General features: G+C 36.6%; 5 protein-coding genes across 6 annotated transcripts; 1 reads left to right on the top strand and 4 right to left on the bottom strand.

Moving 5' to 3' along the window:
- Nucleotides 1–46: 46 nt before the first annotated feature.
- Nucleotides 47–3,954, bottom strand: LOC140826741 (protein RETICULATA-RELATED 4, chloroplastic-like). Its single transcript, XM_073189239.1, has 8 exons — nucleotides 3,279–3,954; nucleotides 2,612–2,680; nucleotides 2,205–2,336; nucleotides 2,075–2,128; nucleotides 1,932–1,976; nucleotides 867–1,006; nucleotides 645–770; nucleotides 47–557 (listed from the first exon to the last, which is right to left on the bottom strand). The coding sequence occupies exons 1-8, from the start codon at nucleotides 3,768–3,770 to the stop codon at nucleotides 509–511; spliced, it is 1,107 nt and encodes a 368-aa protein (XP_073045340.1). The 5' UTR covers nucleotides 3,771–3,954; the 3' UTR covers nucleotides 47–508.
- A 1,226-nt stretch (nucleotides 3,955–5,180) lies between these two features.
- On the bottom strand, nucleotides 5,181–5,492 carry LOC140826845 (uncharacterized). Its single transcript, XM_073189363.1, has one exon. It carries the CDS (start codon nucleotides 5,490–5,492, stop codon nucleotides 5,181–5,183), a length of 312 nt encoding a protein of 103 aa, XP_073045464.1.
- A 941-nt stretch (nucleotides 5,493–6,433) lies between these two features.
- LOC140826740 (phenylacetaldehyde reductase-like) lies at nucleotides 6,434–15,561 on the top strand. 2 transcript variants are annotated; one of them, XM_073189236.1, is made up of 7 exons: nucleotides 6,434–6,462; nucleotides 8,789–8,916; nucleotides 8,987–9,156; nucleotides 9,306–9,497; nucleotides 9,633–9,795; nucleotides 14,922–15,108; nucleotides 15,207–15,559. In XM_073189236.1, exons 2-7 carry the CDS (start codon nucleotides 8,799–8,801, stop codon nucleotides 15,358–15,360), a joined length of 984 nt encoding a protein of 327 aa, XP_073045337.1. In that variant the 5' UTR covers nucleotides 6,434–6,462; nucleotides 8,789–8,798; the 3' UTR covers nucleotides 15,361–15,559. The 2 variants fall into 2 exon arrangements, with proteins under 2 accessions (XP_073045337.1, XP_073045339.1); XM_073189238.1 differs by lacking the exon at nucleotides 9,306–9,497 and having other exon boundaries at nucleotides 15,207–15,561.
- Nucleotides 15,562–15,953: 392 nt separating this feature from the next.
- Nucleotides 15,954–17,263, bottom strand: LOC140828306 (mitogen-activated protein kinase kinase kinase 20-like). The gene has a single exon (XM_073191294.1). The coding sequence runs from the start codon at nucleotides 17,205–17,207 to the stop codon at nucleotides 16,206–16,208; it is 1,002 nt and encodes a 333-aa protein (XP_073047395.1). The 5' UTR covers nucleotides 17,208–17,263; the 3' UTR covers nucleotides 15,954–16,205.
- Nucleotides 17,264–19,721: 2,458 nt separating this feature from the next.
- On the bottom strand, nucleotides 19,722–22,130 carry LOC140826736 (protein TEEBE-like). Its single transcript, XM_073189233.1, has 3 exons — nucleotides 21,970–22,130; nucleotides 20,891–21,388; nucleotides 19,722–20,439 (listed from the first exon to the last, which is right to left on the bottom strand). Exons 1-3 carry the CDS (start codon nucleotides 22,046–22,048, stop codon nucleotides 19,913–19,915), a joined length of 1,104 nt encoding a protein of 367 aa, XP_073045334.1. The 5' UTR covers nucleotides 22,049–22,130; the 3' UTR covers nucleotides 19,722–19,912.
- Nucleotides 22,131–22,407: the final 277 nt, after the last annotated feature.

The following is a 22,407-nucleotide window of genomic DNA, read 5'->3' as shown; positions in this document are numbered from 1 at the left end:
AAAATAATTTAAATTCAAATTAGAAATGAAACTTAAAATTGTTCAATCGACTTAATTTCAAACTTTAAATTCATTTCACATTAGCAATCACTATCGATTTAATTCATTTGCATCCAAATATATACACTCGTATTAGTAAAAAATTTGCTAAAAAAGGAAAAAAGAATGGGCGACATGTGCATATTGCACACTTACAAGAAGAATATAGCATATACATCCTTCCATTTTCAAACACATTACCGAACTTGTGTAACCACAGGTCTCGATGTCTCTAACCTAAGAAGAACAATGATCTTCACCAACTTCTCCAGCAACGATTCAATAATTCGGGCACGAAACTTGAGAGTCTACGGCATCAAAGATTGGCAAACTTGATATAGGGGCGGTAGGTGATCATTTTCTACAGGTTATGTTAATTTGGTTGCCGAAAGCAGAAATACAAATCAGACAGGTTAAAAACTGCCCAGTTGATTCAGTAAACGCCTGGCCAAAATTGTACAGCATGTTCTCATCCATTTATCGTTTGGATTCCAATCCAATGTGCATAAGCCACCCACCTAATGAATGAGTTTCAGGAATTAGAATCAAGGCAACAATGGATACAAGCAAAAAGGTGCTTCAGTAATAAAGCACGAAAATCTTACATCAGGGATCCCAAAAAGGTATTGCCTGTTCGAATAGCAAAACACATTGTCCCTAGTATGAACTTATGTTCATGGAACAACGGTTCTAAAATACGTTGTTCTATAACTCCAGCGAGTATTTGGTACCTACACAATAAAGAAAACTAGCCAGCGAAGCATGGCAGAAGAAATGCTGCATACTTTCAAAAGTTAAAATTTGGTTATAAGTCGTATAGACTATACCTAAGGTTACTTGAAACTGCCATAAAGACCCCATATGCAACACTTGTTGGTAGAATGGGTAAATCGTTTGTTTCACCATCAAAAGATGCAACAATTGCTATTCGTGCAGCGATTAACAGAACTGTTAAACCAGTGCCAATCTACATAAAAGATCACAAAATGGCTTAATATAAATCGTATGTCCACAATGAACACAGCTTGGAATAAGAATACAAAACATGGTCTGTCACCTTACAATAGAAAGTACAAATAAACACACAAAAGCAAGTTACCCGATAAAGTTTCCAAGTAAAAGAAAAAGAAAGTTGAGAAGTAAACAATAACATTTATGGTGGGTAAAGTAAGAAGCATATTGCAATCTCAATCATCCATGTATGCAGAGAACTCAAAACTTCCTACGAGGCCAACGAGGCCAAGACGGGATGGAGGTCAGCTCTATCACCAAATCCATACATAGGAAAACTGTGATATTGTTAAAATAATTGATCCTCTTTTAATGAAGAACAAGTGGTAGCCTGTAAGATCCGACAAACTATTCTTAAAGGCGCTTCCTATAAGAAATAATGGCTCGTTGGAACAAGTTTTATTCCAAAATGTATTTCACAGAGAAATCAAACTGAACAAAAATGTGTTTTTTCTCCTTAAAAAAACACTTTTAGAATTAATGTGGACAGTAGATTACGTCTTTTTAACTTAAAAACGATTTAAAAACTGTAAATAAAGAAGCCCAAAAATGTAAACATACAGGTTTTGCTTCAATTTATTTGTAATTTTTTTTAAAATGTGCTTTTAAATTTTATATCTAAAAATGCTGCTGCTTATATTTCAAAACTTTTTTAAAAAAAAACATTTGTTGATAAATTGGTCTTTCTGAGCTAAGTACTTTTGTATCCAAATTAGCCACTAACCACTTTAGCATTGAGAGAGAAAGAGAGAAATAAAAGTTCATAACAGACAAAATACTCCACATCTGACAAATGCAATCTATTAAGAGCGCTGAATTCCAGAAATTTTTTGCAATATTAAAATCAAATTTATTATTTCCTAAATGGAATATTGACTTACCAGAGATGCACCTGTCCCTACTACAAATAATTTTCCTCCATTTCTCTGCAAGGCAGAATATATAACTCTAAGTTTCATGATTTCACTCAATCCTTAATACAGAACTGTGGCTTCAATCTATTGTTAAATAAATATCAACTAACCATTATAGCCCCTATCCTTTGTAAAAGTGAATAGGACATACCAGCAAAGGCAACCTGCAACAAGACTAAAAATCATTCAGTAGCGGTACACAAGTTAGTGAAAAATGAGCTTGCACAGTTTGAATGTCACCTGAAAAGCATTATCAGGGCACGCATAAAAGAACTTATTGAGACATCCAGCATTTACAGACAGAGGTGGTTGCAGAGAAACAGTAGGGGCTGGTAGCCAAACAAGCATGAAATCTGCGATGATGGCCATTGCCTGAGACATTGAATATAAAAAATATGATGAAGGAACAAAAGTAAAGTTTCAAAATTTCAATCAGGAAAACAAACTGGTCACTGTACCAAGTAGGTGAAGGACAAGCTGGGGCAAGATGACATACTCATAAGAAATTAAGAATTGCGTGAGTTAAGAAATTGGATTTTGATGCATATCTATAACTATCTCGGTAAGTTCAAGGACATATAAGTGATGTATCAGGTTAATCATTTTCCGGTATAGCTAAAGATACAACAATCTTATATTAGACATACCAGGTCAGCAAATACAAAATCTAGCTCCCTTGTGAAATTTTCTTGACGCCCTGCCAGCTCTGCAGCAGTCTGACACGTAGACGGTACATAGTGAGCTATAATCACATGTCTGATTAACAAACAAGACATTGAGAGATCATATATACCAAAATGAATAAAGTCAGGCGACAAGCAATCAATATGTAACTTCTATAGAGACCATCATCAATTTTTAAGGCCGTTCTATCATGGGTGGCTTCTCATGCACTACAAAGTTACCAACTGGTGTCGCAAAGCAATAGTCCAATTTCCAAAATGCACTTCCTTCCACGATAAACCCGAGTTTGAATGGACCAAAAAGTCCGCAAAGAAAAACCATTTAATGCCTCTATATACCAACAACCTGATCAATTAGGAAAATGGAAAGGAGCTGTAAAACTACGATTCCAGAGAGTCTGACCAGGAATTGCGTTGAGGACTCGATTCAATTAATGTATTTTGAAGGCCACAAACTTTTGAGAAGAATTCCATATGAAATCTGAATTTTTTCCCTCATTTGAGGGCTACTTCCCCCCTTCGGTCGAGCCTCTCTAGCCTTGAGAGAGCCAGATTTTCAGCAATGTCATCCCAGGTTCCAAAACTAAGGGGAAAATTATTAATCTTGAATGATTTAGGCAAAAGGACAAACCTTGGCGAAGATTCCAACACCACACTCGATGGCGACTTTAGTCAAGAAAAGATCATCAGCAAGCAACCTTTCCTTAAACCCTCCAAATCGAAGCAACCAGCCAAGAACCGGAGAGTTCTCGAGGTCAAAATACCGATGAACTACCATCGCCGGAATCTTTCCCGACTCAATGGCAACAGCCAAATCATCGGGGATATTACTCAACGATCTACCCACCTCAGCCAAGGCCCCGAGCGCCTCTCCCCTGTTTAGCTTCTTCTCCACAGTTCCATCACTGTTATCTCCTCCACCAACATCGCTTCCATCAGCACTGGAGAAGATGTCGAAGGAAGGACGAGAGAGGACCTTTGGCGATGAATTGGAGGAGAGAGTAGTTCTCCGCAAATGGGTATTCAAGAATACGTAGGTGACGGATGACGGGAAGTAGTGGTTGCACAGACATGGCGATACAATGAATTGGGACGCAAGGTGCGAAGAAACTGCAGTAATCATACCGGCAGCGGTTGAACGTGTGCGTAAGTGCTTAAACTAAAGAGAGGCGGCGGCTCCGATGCTTGCAGACGGTATAAAAATTCGACGAAAACCGAGGCCGTGGATGCGAAAAAATATCGACCTGGGGTTTTTGGCAGAGAGATATCTAGCCAAGTCTAAGATATGTTACTTTTGTTGTTTTCCGACGACAATTTATTGACGTGGTATGGAAGGGCACGTTCGAAACATGGATAAAAATCTCTTTAGTGATATAATTATAAATTTATGATAAAAAATAAAATTTTCAAACACACAAAATATATTAAATTATATATTTTATAAAATTTTCTCCATTCAATTGTGTTTTTTCCACAAATTGAGTGAAATATTTATAGAATTTCTTTGAAAATAATCCAAAAATAAATAAATTATAAAATTTTCTCCACTAAATTATGTTTTTTCCACAAATTAAGTGAAATATTTATAATTTTTTTTTGAAAATAATCCAAAAATAAATAAATCATCACATACATCATCACACACTAATTTTCAATATTTACAACTTTTATTTTCAACATTCAATCATTCAACTCTTATTTTCAACATTTACAAAAAAATAATGAAATCAGCCATTATAATGCCGTGTGACATTTTAAGTGGCTCAAATCATTTGCAAAAGTTTTACTTTTTTATCCAATTATATTATATTTTTTATTATCGTTTGAAGAGCCTATTTGATCAATTTCATATTTGTATGAATGCAGATTTTAAAAAAAAAGCGATAAGTTTAAAACCTTAAAAATAATATCATATGTGATAAAAAGAATTAAAAATTTATTAATTAGTGGATCCCGTATATGTGTGGTTAAAATTTAGACTCTCAATTCTATCATGTAGATAGTATCTCTACATATAAGATGAAATCAACCTCGTTGAGATCTTTGGAGAGACCATTGGTTAACATCCACCCGCAGTTCCTACCACCGCATAACTCGCTTGTACACAAATATACATAGAAAATCCATATATCATTCGATGATTATAAATATTAAAGTAATCTTCACTTGAGCACATTTACAGAAAGATATATAATCGAGGACAAAGAAGTGGCATAAAATAATTGGGATGAAACTTATTTCTTTCTATTGTTTTCGTTTGCCACTTTCCACTACTTGTCCCCCATGATGTAATTTCAAGAAACACACGAGTCTATCTAGCTAGCACAAAAGCAACAAGACGAAAAATCAAATCTTCTATAGTAATATTGGCCATCAGAATAAATAAACTAAACTAAAGTGTTATTGTACCCTTCAACGAGGTTTAGAAAATTTCACAAAAAAGGTCATTAGGAATCCAAACAATCTCTTCATCCCCCCGAATTCCCCACTCAAGCTCAACATGTTGGCTTCCGGAATACATTCCACGAACAATTCAAAAGACAACACGGAATTGTGGTGCCTCGGCGCCGCTTGCCGGCAGAATCTCCCAATGGCGAGGTTCGAGCTCGTCAGATACGGGGCAAAACCCCGCCAGAGTCACCTTGTCAGCGGTAGCAGCGACAGAACCGAACTCGAACACCGATATTTCAGCGGGAAGCTGGTCGGGTTTACGAACCTCTATATCTCCGTTACTGCCGGGGACCTCTGGCACCGTTTTGGGGTCGGATTTAGGGGCAGGAGTTGGTTCCTCCCGCTGGCTTCCATTACCGTTACCTTTTCCGGTGAACCACGAGAGAATTCCCATTGGGATAGGGCTTTGCTACAATTTACAAAGAAGACGCGAAGCCTGGTTGGAACCAAACAAGGGTTTAGCTGAATCTTAGCTCCAAAGAAAAACAGCTCGGTATATGTGAACCATCCGAACCGGTCACCACATAGGCTTTTTTTAACTCTAGAAATTTTGATCCGAATCAGTCAAATCCGGTCCAATTCTATTTGATTGAATCAAATTAAAACTTAAGACATCCATATAAGAGTTTCTCTTATTTACTGATAGGAGTAATCGGAAAAATAAATTGCTTATTTTCATAGAAAAATTATATTTCATGACATTCACTTTTGATTTTTCAACATCAAAAAATTGAATTAAGGCTAAATTGGAATTTTTTCCATAAAAAATGTTGACTAAAAATATTTTTTTAAAAAAAACCCATTAAAAATAAATATATTATGTAAAAAAAAATTCAACAAAATATATTATTCAATAGGACAATTGTTTAAAAAGCCACACCGATTATTTTTTTAACAAAAATCGGTCGTCTGTTTGTCTGTGAGATGGATCGATTTTATTCATACTATAATAAAAAAAATATTATTTGTACATAAAAAAATAATATTTTTCATGAATACATGTCATAAATTGACTCGTAATACAATCTCAATTTTTTTTTTGATATCTCATATCACCGTGAGTCTATTTTGATAATTTCTTCTTAATAAAATCGAACAGCAGTATCATTTATGCTCTATATTATATTAAATAATGATAGAATGAATATATTTCATCCAACCTCAATTTCAATCATGAATAATGTTTTCTAACGTATCCGCCGTCATAGTACTTGTGGAGAAAATATCTAACACAAAAATCAAAACGTTGATAGCGATGAAGGACAAATATCTAACACAAAAATCAAAAATCAAAACGTTGATAGCGATGGAGAAAATATCTAACACAAATATCCGCCGAATCATTGAGCAGCTTCCAGTTACGGGTCAATAAAAAATATACGATTCATTTAAAATTTAATTAAATAAAAGGATTTTGACTTTTTTAAATCGAGAAAAGGGAGTTGAATAGGTTAGTTAGATAAGATCATTAATTAGCTCGTTAAAAAAAATGAAAAGTGGGCCACTCTTCTACTTCTAATTTATTATATTTTTTTTAAAAAAATAAAAAAATGGAAGAGTGGGTCGCGAAGAGCACGACCCACGCGACCCACTCTTCTACTTCTATTTTTTTAAATAAATTTTTAAAAAAAAAATAAAAAAAATGAAGAGTACTTCTAATTTTTCAATTTTTTTTAAATAAAAAAATGAAGAGTGCTCGACCCTTTCTTTTAATTTTTTTTTTATTTTTTACGTTTTTTAAATAAAAAAATAAAAAGAGTTGGTCGAGTGATAATGTTAGAGGTTTGGTTTAGGGTTTTGTTTAGGGTTTAGGGTTTGGGTCGAGTTTGGGTCGAGATGGGTCGAGTGGGTAGAAATTTTTAATATTTTTGAGTTTTGATCATTTTATAATATATAATTCACTTTATATATGATTAGAATGTAAATATGTATAAAAAAATTTATTTGTGTAAACATTATTTATATGTTAATTTAAGTATGTTAGTTAAAAAATTCATAACAAGTAGAAGAATGTATCTCTTATTTTAACAATGTGGGTTGAATTTATACTCGACTAAAAATCTTAACAAATTTTATAATTCCACTAAAATTCATAACAAATTTTATAATAATAGAACTAAAAAAATTCATAACAAATTTCATTACATATTCACTTTAATGAATGTATATCGAAGCATATGAATAATGAAATTAATGTTTATTGTATATAAACATTAACAAATTTTATAATTCTACTAAAATTCTTAACAAATTTTATAATAATAAAACTAAAAATAATCATAACAAATTTCATTACATATTCACTTTAATGTAATGAATGTATGTCAAAGCATATGAAATTAAATTAATGTTTATTGTATGTAAACATTAACAAATTTTATAATTATACTAAAATTTGTAGCAAATTTATATATATATATATATATATATATATATATATATATATATATATATATATATATATATACCCATCTCTACCCACGCGACCCAACTTTGGTGGGGTGGGTCGCGTGGGTCGAGATTATATATATTTATATATATATATATAATCTCGACCCACGCGACCCTACTTTGGTGGGTCGAGTATAATCTCGACCCAATTTTGTGTCTCGGGTCAGTTTTGATTGAAATTGTTATAATCTTAGCACATAAAATTAAATTACCAAATTGAGTGTACTACACCAAATATTCTATCTCTTTCTCATTTAAAAATGACACAAGCTTCTTACAGATCTCAACGTATCTTGATCCTAAAATTAACTTACATTCAAAAAATTGATTTCTTCCAAATTTAGCAGGAAAGTAAACATATAAGAAACAAAAAGATTATTAGTTATATAAATTTAAAACAAAACAAAGATTATTAATTATAAAAATTTAAAATTAATGGATCGTGTCACGAGCCATGTATCGTGAAATCTTCACGTCACGACTCTCGGGGTCGTGAACTCACGACCCTGGGTCGTGAAGCCCACAACACTGGGTCTTGTGCTTCACGACCCAAAGTTGGGTCGTGAAGCACTTGTGCTTCACTGTGAAGCACAAGTGCTTCACGACCCATGAAGACTTGTGCTTCACGTGAAGCACACACTTGTGCTTCACTGTGAAGCACTGCTTCACGACCCAACAAAGTGTTGGGTCGTGAAGCAGCACTTGTGCTTCACTGTGAAGCACAAGTGCTTCACGACCCATGGGTCGTGAAGCCTTGTGCTTCGCGACCCAGGGTCATGAAGCCGTGAGTCGTGATACATCTTTTGCTTTCACGATTCAGGGTGAATCTTTTCACTCTTGAGTCATGAACACTGGTGAGATCCAATAAATTTTATATCTCAAAATATTTTTTTTTTAATATATGGTTTTTTTTTTTTTTTGAATTTGTTGTTCGTGGTTAATTGTTAGCCAAAAAATGAGAGGATGAAAAATTAAGAAGAAAAATATTTTTTATGAAGATAAAAAATGAAATAAAATTTAAAATTGAGTCGGAAAAGATAGAAAAATTGAATCGAGTGAGTTTTTTTATTTAATTAAATTATAAATTTTATTATATATAAAATTAAAATACACTAATGAAAAAATTAGTTTTTAAAAAAATGTTAAACAAAGGATAAAAAAGTAAATTATATTCACTCCCTTTTTCTTAATAAACTCAAGCGTGACTCCCTTTTTCCTTATTTTCCCTTCCAGTTACAGATCGATCGGAATGGATTGTAGAAGTAGAGTAGTATGTGTAACAGGAGCTTCGGGGTACGTAGCTTCATGGCTGGTTAAGCTTTTGCTGCTAAATGGCTACACCGTCAAAGGCACCGTTCGAGACCTGGGTTAGTAACAACACACTTTTCGTAAGTGATTTTATGTAATGAATGCTGATTTTTATTTTACGATATGCAGGGAAGGCTGGTAAAGTTGCGCACCTAAAAGCACTTGAAGGAGCTCAAGAGAGACTGCTGTTATTTGAAGCCGACTTGATAGAAGAAGGGTCTCTTGATTCAATTTTGCATGATTGTGTTGGACTGTTTCACACTGCATCTCCCGTTTTGTATTCAATTACTGATCCACAGGTTCGTTCCTTGTTTAGGCAGCAAAGATCAGATTTAAGAAGAATGATATATAAATGAATATTGATGTCTAAAGTGATTAATCTGCGTTTTAAAGTTTCAATTTAGACCTTGGTTGGTATTTCAAGTCGTTTATTACACAAATTTATTAGAAACAACTGATTGAACCATCGGTGAACGGAACGCTAAACGTCCTCAAGTCATGCACCAAAGCACCATCTATCAAACGAGTTGTGCTCACATCTTCCATAGCTTCAGTTACACTCAACAGAAATCCCCGTGGCCCGGATACCATAATGGATGAGACCTGGTTTTCGGACCGCGAATTATGCATAGAAACAAAGGTTTTGTATCTGCACTCTATATGGTCTTTAACTGGCACCAAAACGAGATAGGAAGCACAACATAGAGTCTGAACAATCTAATATATTTTGTGTAACGTACATTCTCTCTTTTTATACGAGGCCTGTTTCTTTCAGCAATGGTATTGGCTTGCGAAGACATTAGCAGAGCAAACTGCGGTGAAATATGCAGAACAAAATGGGATTGATTTGGTAGTGATGAATCCCGGGTTCGTGATCGGTCCTCTCCTTCAGCCAACTCTCAATGCTTCGTCTCACTTCATTTTGGACATCATAAAAGGTACTATACATAAGCCTCAGGACTCTTGGGCCTGTTCCAACTTTGATATTGTCGGCAATGCATTAATGGCACATGCATTGTTTGATATTTAGCATTCAACAAATGCTGATTATTATTAGTCAAAATGAGCTGCAGCATATTTGGAAGACGGAAGACGCGTTTTTAACGCGTTTTCACACGGACAAGGGGCTCTATAAATAGAGCTCCCCTTCTTCATTTCAAATTATCCCTTCTTCGAATTTTCTCTCATCTTATAAGCATTTGAGTGCTTAGTTCTATAATATTTGTGAGGTGTTTTGTTCTCCTGTATTAAGAGAGTGTGTGTTCTCTTTGGAAACACAGTGAGTGAGTTGTACACCACAAAATATTATAGTGGAATTCTTTTCATCTTGCCCGTGGTTTTTACCCTAATAATTTTTAGGGGTTTTCCACGTAAATCTCGGTGTCCAGTTTATTCTTTATTTTCGGGCTTTTATTATCTCAAATTCCGCACGTGGGACCAACAAGTGGTATCAGAACCTTGGTTTAAAATTTCTTAAAATTCTGAGTATGCTCTGTGGTTGCAGCCTAGACTGTTCTTCCACATCAGAAAAGATTTTTTGAGATTTTTTATTTAAGGCGGGATTATTTTGTCCGGTCTACTAAAATTGTTGTAGACATAATGGCGGGAAGGTACGAGATAGCAAAGTTCAATGGAAGCAATTTTATGCTGTGGAAAATAAAGATACAAGCAGTTTTAAGAAAGGAGAATTGCTTGGCGGCTATTGGAGACAGACCGGTGGAGATTACGGATGATGGAAAATGGAATGAGATGAATGACAATGCTGTTGGCAATTTACACTTGGCTATAGCAAACGAAGTTTTGTCAAGTATCTCTGAGATAAAAACAGCCAAAGTTATCTGGAATACTCTAACAAAGATGTACGAGGTCAAGTCGCTACACAATATGATTTTCCTAAAGAGAAGGCTTTATACTCTTCGGATGGCGGAATCCTCATCGATGACCGACCATATCAATACACTAAATACTCTATTTGCCCAACTCACTTCCATGGGGCATAAAATAGGGGAAAATGAACGTGCAGAGCTTCTACTTCAAAGTCTACCAGATTCATACGATCAACTTATCATTAATATTACCAACAATATTCTTATAGGCTTTCTAAGATTCGACGATGTCTTAACTGCGGTTCTCGGAGAAGAAAGCCGGCGCAAGAATAAGGAAGACAGGTTGGTAACTTCAAAGCAGGCAGAGGCTTTGCCGATGATAAGAGGAAGATTTATGGACCGTGACTCCAGTGGGAGCCAAAGACGAGGTAGATCAAAGTCCAGAAGTAAGAAGAAAAATATTTACTGCTTCAAATGTGGCGGTAAAGGGCATTTCAAGAGAGAGTGTACGAGTATCGATAAAAGTTCTCAAGGAAATGTGGCCAGTACTTCAGGCAGTGGTGTAATATTATTCAGCGAAGCAGCAACAGTTGCGGAAGGCAGGCACAAATTTTGTGACACATGGATAATGGATTCTGGAGCGACGTGGCATATGACCTCTCGGAGAGAATGGTTTGATCATTATGAACCAGTCTCAGGAGGATCTGTATTCATGGGAAATGATCATGCCTTGGAAATCGCTGGGGTCGGTACTATCAAAATTAAAATGTTTGATGGCACCATTCGCACCATACAGAAGGTACGACATGTGAAAGGACTGACGAAAAATCTTTTGTCCTTGGGGCAATTGGATGACATCGGGTGCAAAACTCGTATCGAGAATGGGATCATGAAAATTGTGAAAGGCGCGCTTGTGGTTATGAAGGCGGAAAAGGTTGCTGCAAATCTGTATGTACTTTTGGGAGAAACACACAAAGAGGCAGAACTAGCTGTTGCATCAATTGGTTCAGGAGAAGAATTAACAGTGTTATGGCATAGAAAGCTCGGACATATGTCAGAACGAGGGTTGAAAATTCTCTCAGAACGGAAGCTGCTGCCGGGACTTACAAAAGTGTCACTACCCTTTTGTGAGCATTGTGTTACCAGTAAACAACACAGATTAAAGTTTGGCACTTCTACTACCAGGAGCAAAATCATTTTGGAGCTGATTCATTCGGATGTTTGGCAAGCACCGGTTGTATCCCTAGGAGGAGCAAGATATTTTGTCTCGTTCATTGATGATTTTTCTAGGAGATGTTGGGTGTATCCAATCAAGAAGAAATCAGATGTTTTCCAAGTCGTCAAAGATTTCAAAGCGCGGGTTGAACTTGATTCTGAAAAGAAAATCAAGTGTTTGAGGACTGACAATGGAGGAGAATATATCAGTGACGAGTTTGATGCATTTTGTCAACATGAGGGCATCAAGAGACAGTTCACGACGGCTTACACACCTCAACAGAATGGAGTGGCGGAGCGGATGAATAGAACCTTGTTGGACAGAAGAAGAGCTATGTTGAGGATTGCGGGTCTAGAAAAGTCATTTTGGGCGGAAGCAGTTAAAACCGCTTGTTATATTATCAATCGTTCTCCTTCAGTGGCGATTGATCTGAAGACTCCGATGGAGATGTGGACCGGGAAGCCGACATATTATTCTCATTTGCATACATTTGGAAGTCCTGTGTACGTTCTGTACAATGAGCAAGAAAGATCAAAGTTGGATTCGAAATCCAGAAAATGTATCTTCTTGGGTTATGCTGATGGAGTAAAGGGGTTTCGCTTGTGGGATCCTACTGTTCACAAGCTTGTCATCAGCAGGGATGTTATCTTCGAGGAAGATAAAGTAAAGGGAGACAAAGGCACACAGAATTCAGAAACTACTATTTTTCAGGTAGAAAATAAGACAGACGAAGGTCAAGTTTCTTGTGAAGCAGTACCAGAGCACGAAGAACAAGAACAAGTTGAGTCTGAGGTTTCCAATGTGAGGCAGTCAACTCGAGACAGAAGACCACCAGGTTGGCTTTCAGATTATGTCACTGAAAGCAACATTGCATATTGTCTATTATCAGAGGATGATGAGCCATCGAGTTTCCACGAGGCTACTCAAAGCTCAGATGTATCCTTATGGATGATAGCAATGCAAGAAGAGTTGGAGGCTTTAGACATGAATAAAACTTGGGATCTTGTTACACTACCACGAGGAAGGAAAGCCATTGGAAACAGATGGGTCTATAAGATCAAGCGTGATGGCAACAACCAAGTGGAGCGGTATCGTGCTAGCTTGGTGGTAAAAGGGTATGATCAGAAAGAAGGCATTGACTTCAATGAGATATTTTCTCCTGTGGTTCGGCTTACAACAGTCAGAGTAATGTTGGCATTGTGTGCGGTGTTTGACCTACATCTAGAACAGCTAGATGTAAAAACGGCGTTTCTTCATGGAGATCTTGAAGAAGAAATCTATATACTCCAGCCAGAAGGTTTTGCGGAAAAAGGCAAAGAGAACTTGGTTTGCAGGTTGAAGAAATCTCTGTACGGTCTCAAACAGGCGCCGAGGTGTTGGTACAAGAGATTTGATTTAAATATCATGAGCCTTGGATACAACAGATTGATTGCAGACCCTTGTACGTATTTCAAGAGGTCTGGTGATGATTATATCATTTTGCTGTTGTATGTGGACGACATGTTGGTAGCAGGCCCCAACAAAGATCATGTCCAAGGATTGAAGGCACAGTTGGCTAGGGAATTTGATATGAAGGACTTGGGACCAGCAAACAAGATTCTAGGGATGCAAGTTCACCGAGACAGAAGTAACAGAAAGATTTGGCTTTCCCAGAAAAATTATTTGAAGAAAATCTTGCAACGCTTCAACATGCAAGATAGTAAGCCAATTTCGACCCCTATTCCTGTTAACTTCAAGTTATCCTCCGAGATGTGTCCTAGCAGTGAAGCAGAGAGGATGGAGATGTCTCGAGTACCATATGCATCAGCAGTGGGAAGTTTGATGTTCGCCATGATATGTACAAGACCGGACATTGCTCAAGCAGTGGGAGCAGTTAGTCGGTATATGGTGAATCCTGGACGAGAGCATTGGAGCACTGTTAAGAGGATCCTTAGATACATTAAGGGTACCTCGAATGCTGCATTATGTTATGGAGGATCGGATTTTACACTCAGGGGCTATGTCGATTCAGATTATGCAGGTGATCCTGATAAGAGGAAATCTACTACTGGTTATGTGTTTACACTTGCAGGAGGAGCAGTAAGCTGGGTTTCAAAACTGCAGACAGTTGTGGCGTTATCTACAACGGAGGCAGAATATATGGCAGCTACTCAAGCTTGCAAGGAGGCAATATGGATTAAAAGGTTATTGGAGGAGATCGGGCACAAACAAGAGAATGTTCCTTTGTTTTGTGACATTCAGAGTGCCTTGCACATTGCAAGGAATCCAGCCTTTCATTCCAGGACGAAACACATTGGAGTCCAATTTCATTTTGTGCGAGAAGTAGTAGAAGAAGGAAGCGTGGATATGCAAAAGATCCATACAAAGGACAACATAGCTGATTTTCTGACCAAACCAGTGAATATTGATAAGTTTGAGTGGTGTAGATCCTCAAGTGGTCTAGCGGAAACGTAAGCAGCAGGGAATGGCAAGATTGAAAGGATGTGTGGAGATGTGTTTGATTCTATCAAATCTCCAAGTGGGAGAAATGTCGGCAATGCATTAATGGCACATGCATTGTTTGATATTTAGCATTCAACAAATGCTGAATATTATTAGTCAAAATGAGCTGCAGCATATTTGGAAGACGGAAGACGCGTTTTTAACGCGTTTTCACACGGACAAGGGGCTCTATAAATAGAGCTCCCCTTCTTCATTTCAAATTATCCCTTCTTCGAGTTTTCTCTCATCTTATAAGCATTTGAGTGCTTAGTTCTATAATATTTGTGAGGTGTTTTGTTCTCCTGTATTAAGAGAGTGTGTGTTCTCTTTGGAAACACAGTGAGTGAGTTGTACACCACAAAATATTATAGTGGAATTCTTTTCATCTTGCCCGTGGTTTTTACCCTAATAATTTTTAGGGGTTTTCCACGTAAATCTCGGTGTCCAGTTTATTCTTTATTTTCGGGCTTTTATTATCTCAAATTCCGCACGTGGGACCAACAGATATAACATAATACTTATTATTTAAATGACATTGCAGGAAAAAATGTATTTCCCGACTATCAATTTGTTGATGTTAGAGACGTTGCGTCTGCTCATGTTATGGCTCTTGAGGATTCATCGGCTAATGGAAGATACATTTTAGTCGAATCGTCGGTGGACCATTACGAAGCTGTGCAGTTTTTACATGAGCTAGTTAGCCCTTCACACAACAATCTTCATCAGAAGTATATTTCTAGAACTTATAGTTGTCATCTTTTAAATACGATAAAGTTTACAACAAGACATGGTGTTATTTACTTGTTAAATTTGATTGTGATTGCAGTGTTACTGGGGATCTAACATTTAAGGTGTCCAAGAAGAAAGCCGAGAGTTTGGGGTTGAATTTTATACCTATGGAGGTGAGCTTTAAGGACATGATCGAGAGTTTGAAGCATAAAAACTTCCTCCACATTTGGAAGAGGCGGGACCAGTGTTAGGCAAGAGCAGTTCTATTCTATGTTGTATTTGATGCGTGCCTAGTTTGAGTCGCCGGACTCCTAGAAAGGGAAAGAAAAAAGAGAATAATTGGGGTTATACAATATTTCTCTCGTGTATCCTACTTCACTAGAACGATGTAATTAACTGTATGTTTTTATTACAATTATAATTGGAATTACTTGTATAAATGTTGCAAATTAATTTGCATCTAGTTTAACTTAATGTTAATTTTTTTAAAGTTACTCTCATATTCATGCATATTAATGAAGGAAAAATTGCAACCTTAGTTATATAAATTGGCTTGTTTAGAATTTTAGTTATATAATTTGTCAAAATTTGATTTTAATCAAATAATTTGATATATATTTTTCGATATTTTTTATCGATAGCTATTAAACTAATCGAATATGGTATATTTGGCACGAATTCTCGGCTCACTTGGCGATAATAAAGCACGTTAAAATCCATGAAATGTTCTCTAATTTGGGGTATTTATTGTTTTATTTTTGTTGCTTTTATCGTATGTATTCATGACTACTTCCGATGCGGCAACCGCTTATTATACACTGGACTGGACTGCTTCCGCCTTGGACAAAAAAGAGTGAATGGGGAAGGCTTGGTGCATGCTTTCGGAAATTTGGAAAATGTTCTATGCTACGCTTCGGGTTTCGCCGTTTCGGGCAATAACTAATGAAATTCTATCTAATTATAAGGTTGCAAATTAAGAAGAAAACATGCGTGGAAGAATCCCATGCTAATATTACTACAGCAACACGTTCAAATGGTGTGTGTTATAAAAATCGATCTATTTACAATTTGATTAATTGTTCTGCCGTCGATTACATTAGATAGGACGGACTGCAGCGGAATCAACGACATGAAAACAGCTGGGGACCAATGAACTGATGCCGTGAGATAATCTTGAGGTGAGATAACGGTGGTGGTGGTGTTGGTGGCGGCTGCTGCATTTTCCGGCACGAGGGGATGCGTTTCTAGCTTTGACAAAGGGATGATCTAGAAGCATGTCGGCAGTAAATCTTGATCTTGGATCCTTAACAAAACACTTCTTGAGAAAATCTACGGCCTCTTTCGAAATCTTCTTAGTACTGGGGATCTCCGGAATCTGATCACTACAGCCGATAGTCATCATCACATCCACGGCAGTCGTCCGGTTGTCGAACTTCCAAGGCGATTTCCCAGTCAACATGAACAAGAGGGTGCATCCCAAAGACCAAACATCTGATTGAGGTACGTATGTTTGATTGGCTATCGACTCCGGTGCCGCATAAAGAACGGTGCCCCTGAATCCCCCGTCATCCTCATCTTCGCCGCCACGCATGTTAATAGCACTTCCGAGATCTGCGAGCTTTGCAGTTTCTTCGCCAAAAGTGTTCACACTCGTTTTCTCGTCACCTCCTTTAACCATTAAGACGTTGTGTGGCTTAATATCGCAGTGCACGTACCCGAGTGCGTGCATATGAGAAAGAGCCATGAGAATCGATCTCGTGTGATTTTTGACAACAGGCTCCGGCAAACCTTTGCCGCCGCAAGATTTGATGACATCTGCCAAACAACCTCCGGATGCGTACTCGAGAAAAATATTGTATAGTTCCTGGCCATCTTCTAGGGTGGTGTCGTCCCCGAAACATCGGATGATGAAGGGACAATGGTTGAACCGATCGAGCAGCTTCTTTTCTTTGAGAAGAGAGTTGGAGTGGGATGATTTAGAAGATTTGACAGCGACTATGGGTGGAATATTACTGAGGCAGCCATCTTGTCGGGTTGTGCCTTTAGAGACAAAGGCAAAACCCCCTCTGCCCAAAGTTTCTCCTCTGATCCAATGCATCTTAATTAATTCTTCGTTTCTTTGCAATCTTGAAAACAATGGAGGCTGCCCATGTATGTAGATTGGCCGAGTATATATACTATTGTTTGAATTCAAGCACGGTTTGGATTCGGTATTTAGAAACACGTACATATCAAATCAAATCATTCAATTTCCATGAGGTTTCTTCAAGTGTATTAGAATCCAACTTATCGTAATCGAGTAATTCGTACGCACTTTTGTCGGGTTGTTTGCTTAAGATTTTCTTCAGTTGGATTTTCTTGGATTGGGTTCTAAAAGCTTCCTTGTTTTACGTTAACTACATCAAACATATGCTTTTACTTTGTAAATAGATTTTGTTTTTAAAAAATCTAGCAGGAGACCAATTTGCCTTCATTTAAAAAACATGAACATACGTAGCTTTTGCAAATTAAAATTAAATTGTTTTAAAAAGCTTTGATATATATAAAAATATTGAGCTACAAATTTACAAGATATTGATTAATTTCATACTTAAAAAAAGAGTAAATCTTCTCTGATACGGTCTCATGGATCTATATCTGTAAGATTATTTGACTCGATCTATATTTACGAATAAAAATAATATTTTTAACATTAAAAATAATATTTTTTATGAACCGAATCGGATTGAAACGTGTCACAACATTGACCCGTGAGACCATCATACGAGTTGTCAAAAAAATAATATTAATATTATGTGAAAAATGTCATAATCTTCCAAATAAAAAAAATCTTTCATAATTTCTTCCAGTATTATGAAATCTAGCTTTTTTTTCCATGTAGGTGTGCACCCTTTATCAACTTTATTTTTTAAAAAAGGAAATCTTTTACTAAATTTATTGCTTAAACATACTCTTTAAACGAATTGTTATCTTAATCTTAAAAAATAAATGCTTACAAATTTATTTGCGATCATGGCTGAAATAGTTTAATTACTTGATATTTAAAATATTTATTTATTATGTGATCATCAAATTAACCAGCCTTAATGGTGTTTGTACGTCAACTGATTTTGTAAAAGTATATTTTTTATTAAAAATTTAAAATACATGCAAATCTGAAACGCCCTTTCTTATATTTCAAAAATATTATAGGATTAAGTTTCGACTAATGGCCTGTGTGGTTTTTTTTCCCAACTGATTAATGGAGTGCTGAAGCAAAAACGACGAAACTGGATGTGCATGCTTTGCGATATCTCTGCAAAGATGATGGCTTCCGGCTCACTTACCTGGGCTATGATTTTCTCGCCATACCAGACGATGTTAATCGTGGAGTATTTGATGCTGTTGGTCGTCAAATCGGTGTGGGGAAGGAGTCTGGTATGTTTGCCTAGCACTCTACTTAAGTTTTACAGTTTCCCTATCTTTAACGCTAACATTTTTTCATTTTCCTTATGTTAAAGATATATTTGAGGTTGCTACAGAAGATGGTACAATTCTTGTAATGAAGTTACACATGCTTGGTAGGACTTCATTCGGGGAAGTCAATTCTAAACGTGATTATTTAAGGCATCGAAGTAGCTATAATTGGCTGTACTTGTCACGATTAGCTGCTCACAAAGAATTTGCCTTCATGAAGCTTTCCTTATGCTTAATTATTATTTTAATTAGTTTCCGTTTAATTCTTTTATTGGAAGAATCAAATAGTGTTCTGCTTCTGCCGTTGACATTGAGTTGGTTTTGGTTACTTTGTACTATTCTCCACAGGATCTGGATGAACGTGGCTTTCCCTTCCACATGCTGTGGATTGCCATCGGCACTGAGATATCATGTCACGCATCCAAGGTTATCCACTGTAAGTGTTATCTTGTATCGGCCATATGATGTGTTGAGAATTTTTTCTCTGGAAATCCACCATGAAAATTCAGGTCTTGATGCCAGATGTTCTAATTTCATCTCGTCTCCAAATCAAGAAGGATGCAAGATAACATTTCTTTTTCTTTCTGGTTATATTACCACCTCAAAAGAACACATAAGTCATATTTTGCCAGTTATAGTTGAAATTTGTGCTCTGGAGAGGTTGACTAAAATATAGCTGAAAGAGTACATAATGCAGCTTTCGGGAAATTTGTGTTGAGTTTGTGGCTATTTGTGGAAAAGACATTAATTTTAGTGGGCGTAAAGAAATAGACCAGAGATACGATGTACTGGACCTGGTGAATGGTGATGTTGTGACTTTGATGCATTGTGGCTGATTACTTTCAGTGAAAGTTGAAGTTGAACTTCTTGATTTAATCCTGAAATCAAATAGTAAAGGCGTAAATGGATTGTGATACAACTTACAACTAAACTCCAGTCTGTAGAAATTTGTTAGGAAACTTTATTGTTGTACTCGGTCAATGAAAACTCGATGTTATTTTGCTTTGTTAAATAGTTATGGGTCTGATAAGCCGAAATGCCATGCAATATGGTATTTCTGTTCTTCTTTTCTAATTATCCAAATTGAAAAGGCTAGCTCACCCAAGTCTTCTTACTTTTTCCAGAAACGTAAAGGATTTGGATTCAGAAATAGATGTGGAAAAAAGATACAAGGCACGGAAAACGGGCATAAAAAGCATGCCACGTAATGGATCATCCTCGGCCTACATCTCTAATATTAATGAAGAACAAAAATCTTCATAGTTTATGCAAATACAGATACGCAATACTATAACTCCATTACATATATATTAACCCACACGTGCCTCAAGTACCTATGCAAAGACATCAGATCTTAGCAGCTGGAAAAACCCGTACTTCATCAAGAACTGGGCCGCAAAGGGTTCCAAAGTCCTTGATTTTCGTATGGTAATACGAGCTGAAAAAAGTCAATCTGGTCCGGTCCAAAATAGCCGTGAACTGGAAACTGTAAGTCTTGAACTTGCCCATTCCTTCAGATTGGAAGGGAGCTTTCATAGTAGATTTGGCAGCAAATGCTTCGACCAACATGGATCCGTGGCACCCATTCTTTGCATCTCCAACAGAAAAGGTAAGAGTGTAGACCTTTTTAGGGACTGTTCTGATGACTTGTGCAATGGCACTCTCTCTTCCTGCAAGAAGTTCTACCGCAGCTTGTCCGAATGGGACGTTGAAATGTTTGGAATCTATGAACTTTACAGCCTTGAGCGACTCAATGATCCAGCCAGGAAGTGGGGAGGTGGCATCTTCTTGTTTGGGCGGAAGGAGGACGCCATTAGTAGAGTTGATCAAAAGATGAGGACCCTCCTCAAATCCATGATTCTTAACCAGGTTAGCTGCAGAAAATTACAAAGGCACACAAATGTAATGGCCATATAAAATTTAACATGTATATCATCAAACAGGTTAGCTTGCTGTTAATTTTATGATCTTTACTAGTGTGTACTTGATAAATTAAGTAAATAGGTAAATAACTCGGGAGTTTGAGTAAAACTCGAGCATTAATTCAACAGAACGAACATCAGACTTGAAAATAAAGATTTACGCTCTAATTTCTGTCAAACTGAAGCAAGAGCATGCTGTTTTTCCCACATCAGGAGCCAACTCGAGTTTGCCTAATAAATTTCGAACTCAAACTTGAATCAAATTGCAAGAGATTTTAGCTTGATCGGATAATTTTGAACCCTACTTGAAATCATTTCAACATCAAATCTATCATGTTAGTCATTCTTATCAGCACATATGAATTTAGAAAAGAAGTAAAATACTAGAATTTGAGATGTAAACCTTTAGTGAACCCTGGAGGGGAAAGCTCTTTAATGGCAACAACATCCAACAAAGGACCACAAGCTGGATTCTCCTGTTTCCCAGGATTCTCGAAAGCCACCTTTGCAAAATTGGAATCAGCCCTGAATCCCCAACCGTAAATATCACCACCATTACTAGCATACAGAGTCTGCAAGGGAAGATCCCCTGTTTGAGGGTACACAGAAACTCTCAACACCTCGTCTTGTGCACAAGTTCTTGATGCACCAAATGTGAGTGCATAAAACGTGCCATTTTTGACAGGGATAGTTTGGGATATCGACGCCTCGTTCCCAAGTCGCACGGCATGGATGCCGTGAGCAACAGCGAAGTACATTCCTCCCGGCTGCGGACCGCCGGCGATGTACTCCACCAGGCCATTAATTTCCCATTTTGGGAGTGAGAATTTGCCTTTGAGGACAGTTTTGTTGATGTCAGTTGGCTTTGGTGTTTCCTCAAAGTTGCCATTAGGAAGGAGTCCTGGAATAACGTCAAAAAAATGGATTTTAAGCTTGAGTAAAATCAAATCTTTACCTATTTCTTAGACCAGATATACAAAAAAGTGAGCATTGGAGAAAAAAAATGAGCTCAAAATAAAGTAGGAGGAGCTTGAGCTGCTGGCTAATCGGCTCAGTTTTATATTCACATTGTCATGAACAGAAGCAAGCTCATATTAGTGACTTTCATGATATTTCTCTATGTGTTTAATGCTACTTACCTACCATACACTTAATATATCATAACACTAATTTTTCATACAATAGAACAATGGAAAATATTTAAAAATTAATTCAAACTAGTGGGCATATTCCCGCACTAAGCTAGAGTTCGAACTCTATTCAACTCAAAAGCATTAAAAAAGGCCAATAATGAAAGATTCGAAACTGTATTCATTTAACAGAGCAAATCTCATGAGATACCGATGAGTGAGATTTTTGCATTTTGAATGAAGATGTGCATTTCAAGAATGGCTCAAGAACGATGCATATCAAAGATATACTACTATACACACACATTGGTCTCAAAACTACAAATCGAAGTACCAAAACCATTAGGCATACCTTCTAAAGGAGGTGGTGGGGCAAGAGCAGAAACTGTGTATAGAAAGTAGAGAGAAAGCAAGAAGTGAAATTTCGCCATTTTTGCCCACAGAAAGCACAATAAAGAAATGCAGGGGAAACAGAACTGGTCTAATACAAATATACAATGCCTCGAGGACTGTTATTATAGAGCCAGCTTCAGAAGATGGTCGAATCCCATTATGTACACGTGTGGCATTTTTATTGTTGGTGTAAAAGGTTGAATGTTTTAATGAATTTTTATTTTTATTTTCTAAATAGTAAATTTTTAAGTCCTGGAAACAATTTTCGTCCATAAACATTTCAACTCAACATTTTTAATCTTTAAACATTAAATAATATAACAAAATTAGTCCCATTTTTAATTTTATGCTTGAATATAATCATAAGGACTACATTATGATATTTATTATATTTTAT

This window comes from Primulina eburnea, chromosome 3, assembly GCF_022965805.1.
Source record: "Primulina eburnea isolate SZY01 chromosome 3, ASM2296580v1, whole genome shotgun sequence".
In the NCBI taxonomy this organism is placed as follows: domain Eukaryota; kingdom Viridiplantae; phylum Streptophyta; class Magnoliopsida; order Lamiales; family Gesneriaceae; genus Primulina; species Primulina eburnea.
The sequence above is the reverse complement of the archived record's forward strand: the minus strand, read 5'-3'. Positions and strand labels throughout refer to the sequence as shown.

Coding starts and splice junctions, on each gene's coding strand:
- LOC140826736 (XM_073189233.1), bottom strand. CDS start 22,048: ATGGCGAAATTTCACTTCTTGCTTTCTCTCTACTTTCTATACACAGTT. Junction 21,389..21,969: donor CCCACCACCTCCTTTAGAAG/GTATGCCTAATG, acceptor ACGTTATTCCAG/GACTCCTTCCTAATGGCAAC. Junction 20,440..20,890: donor CCCTCCAGGGTTCACTAAAG/GTTTACATCTCA, acceptor AATTTTCTGCAG/CTAACCTGGTTAAGAATCAT.
- LOC140826845 (XM_073189363.1), bottom strand. CDS start 5,492: ATGGGAATTCTCTCGTGGTTCACCGGAAAAGGTAACGGTAATGGAAGC.
- LOC140826740 (XM_073189236.1), top strand. CDS start 8,799: ATGGATTGTAGAAGTAGAGTAGTATGTGTAACAGGAGCTTCGGGGTAC. Junction 9,157..9,305: donor ATTCAATTACTGATCCACAG/GTTCGTTCCTTG, acceptor CAAATTTATTAG/AAACAACTGATTGAACCATC. Junction 15,109..15,206: donor CACAACAATCTTCATCAGAA/GTATATTTCTAG, acceptor TTGTGATTGCAG/TGTTACTGGGGATCTAACAT.
- LOC140826741 (XM_073189239.1), bottom strand. CDS start 3,770: ATGATTACTGCAGTTTCTTCGCACCTTGCGTCCCAATTCATTGTATCG. Junction 2,681..3,278: donor GTGTTGGAATCTTCGCCAAG/GTTTGTCCTTTT, acceptor TCTACGTGTCAG/ACTGCTGCAGAGCTGGCAGG. Junction 1,007..1,931: donor TAGGGACAGGTGCATCTCTG/GTAAGTCAATAT, acceptor TCTTTTATGTAG/ATTGGCACTGGTTTAACAGT.
- LOC140828306 (XM_073191294.1), bottom strand. CDS start 17,207: ATGCATTGGATCAGAGGAGAAACTTTGGGCAGAGGGGGTTTTGCCTTT.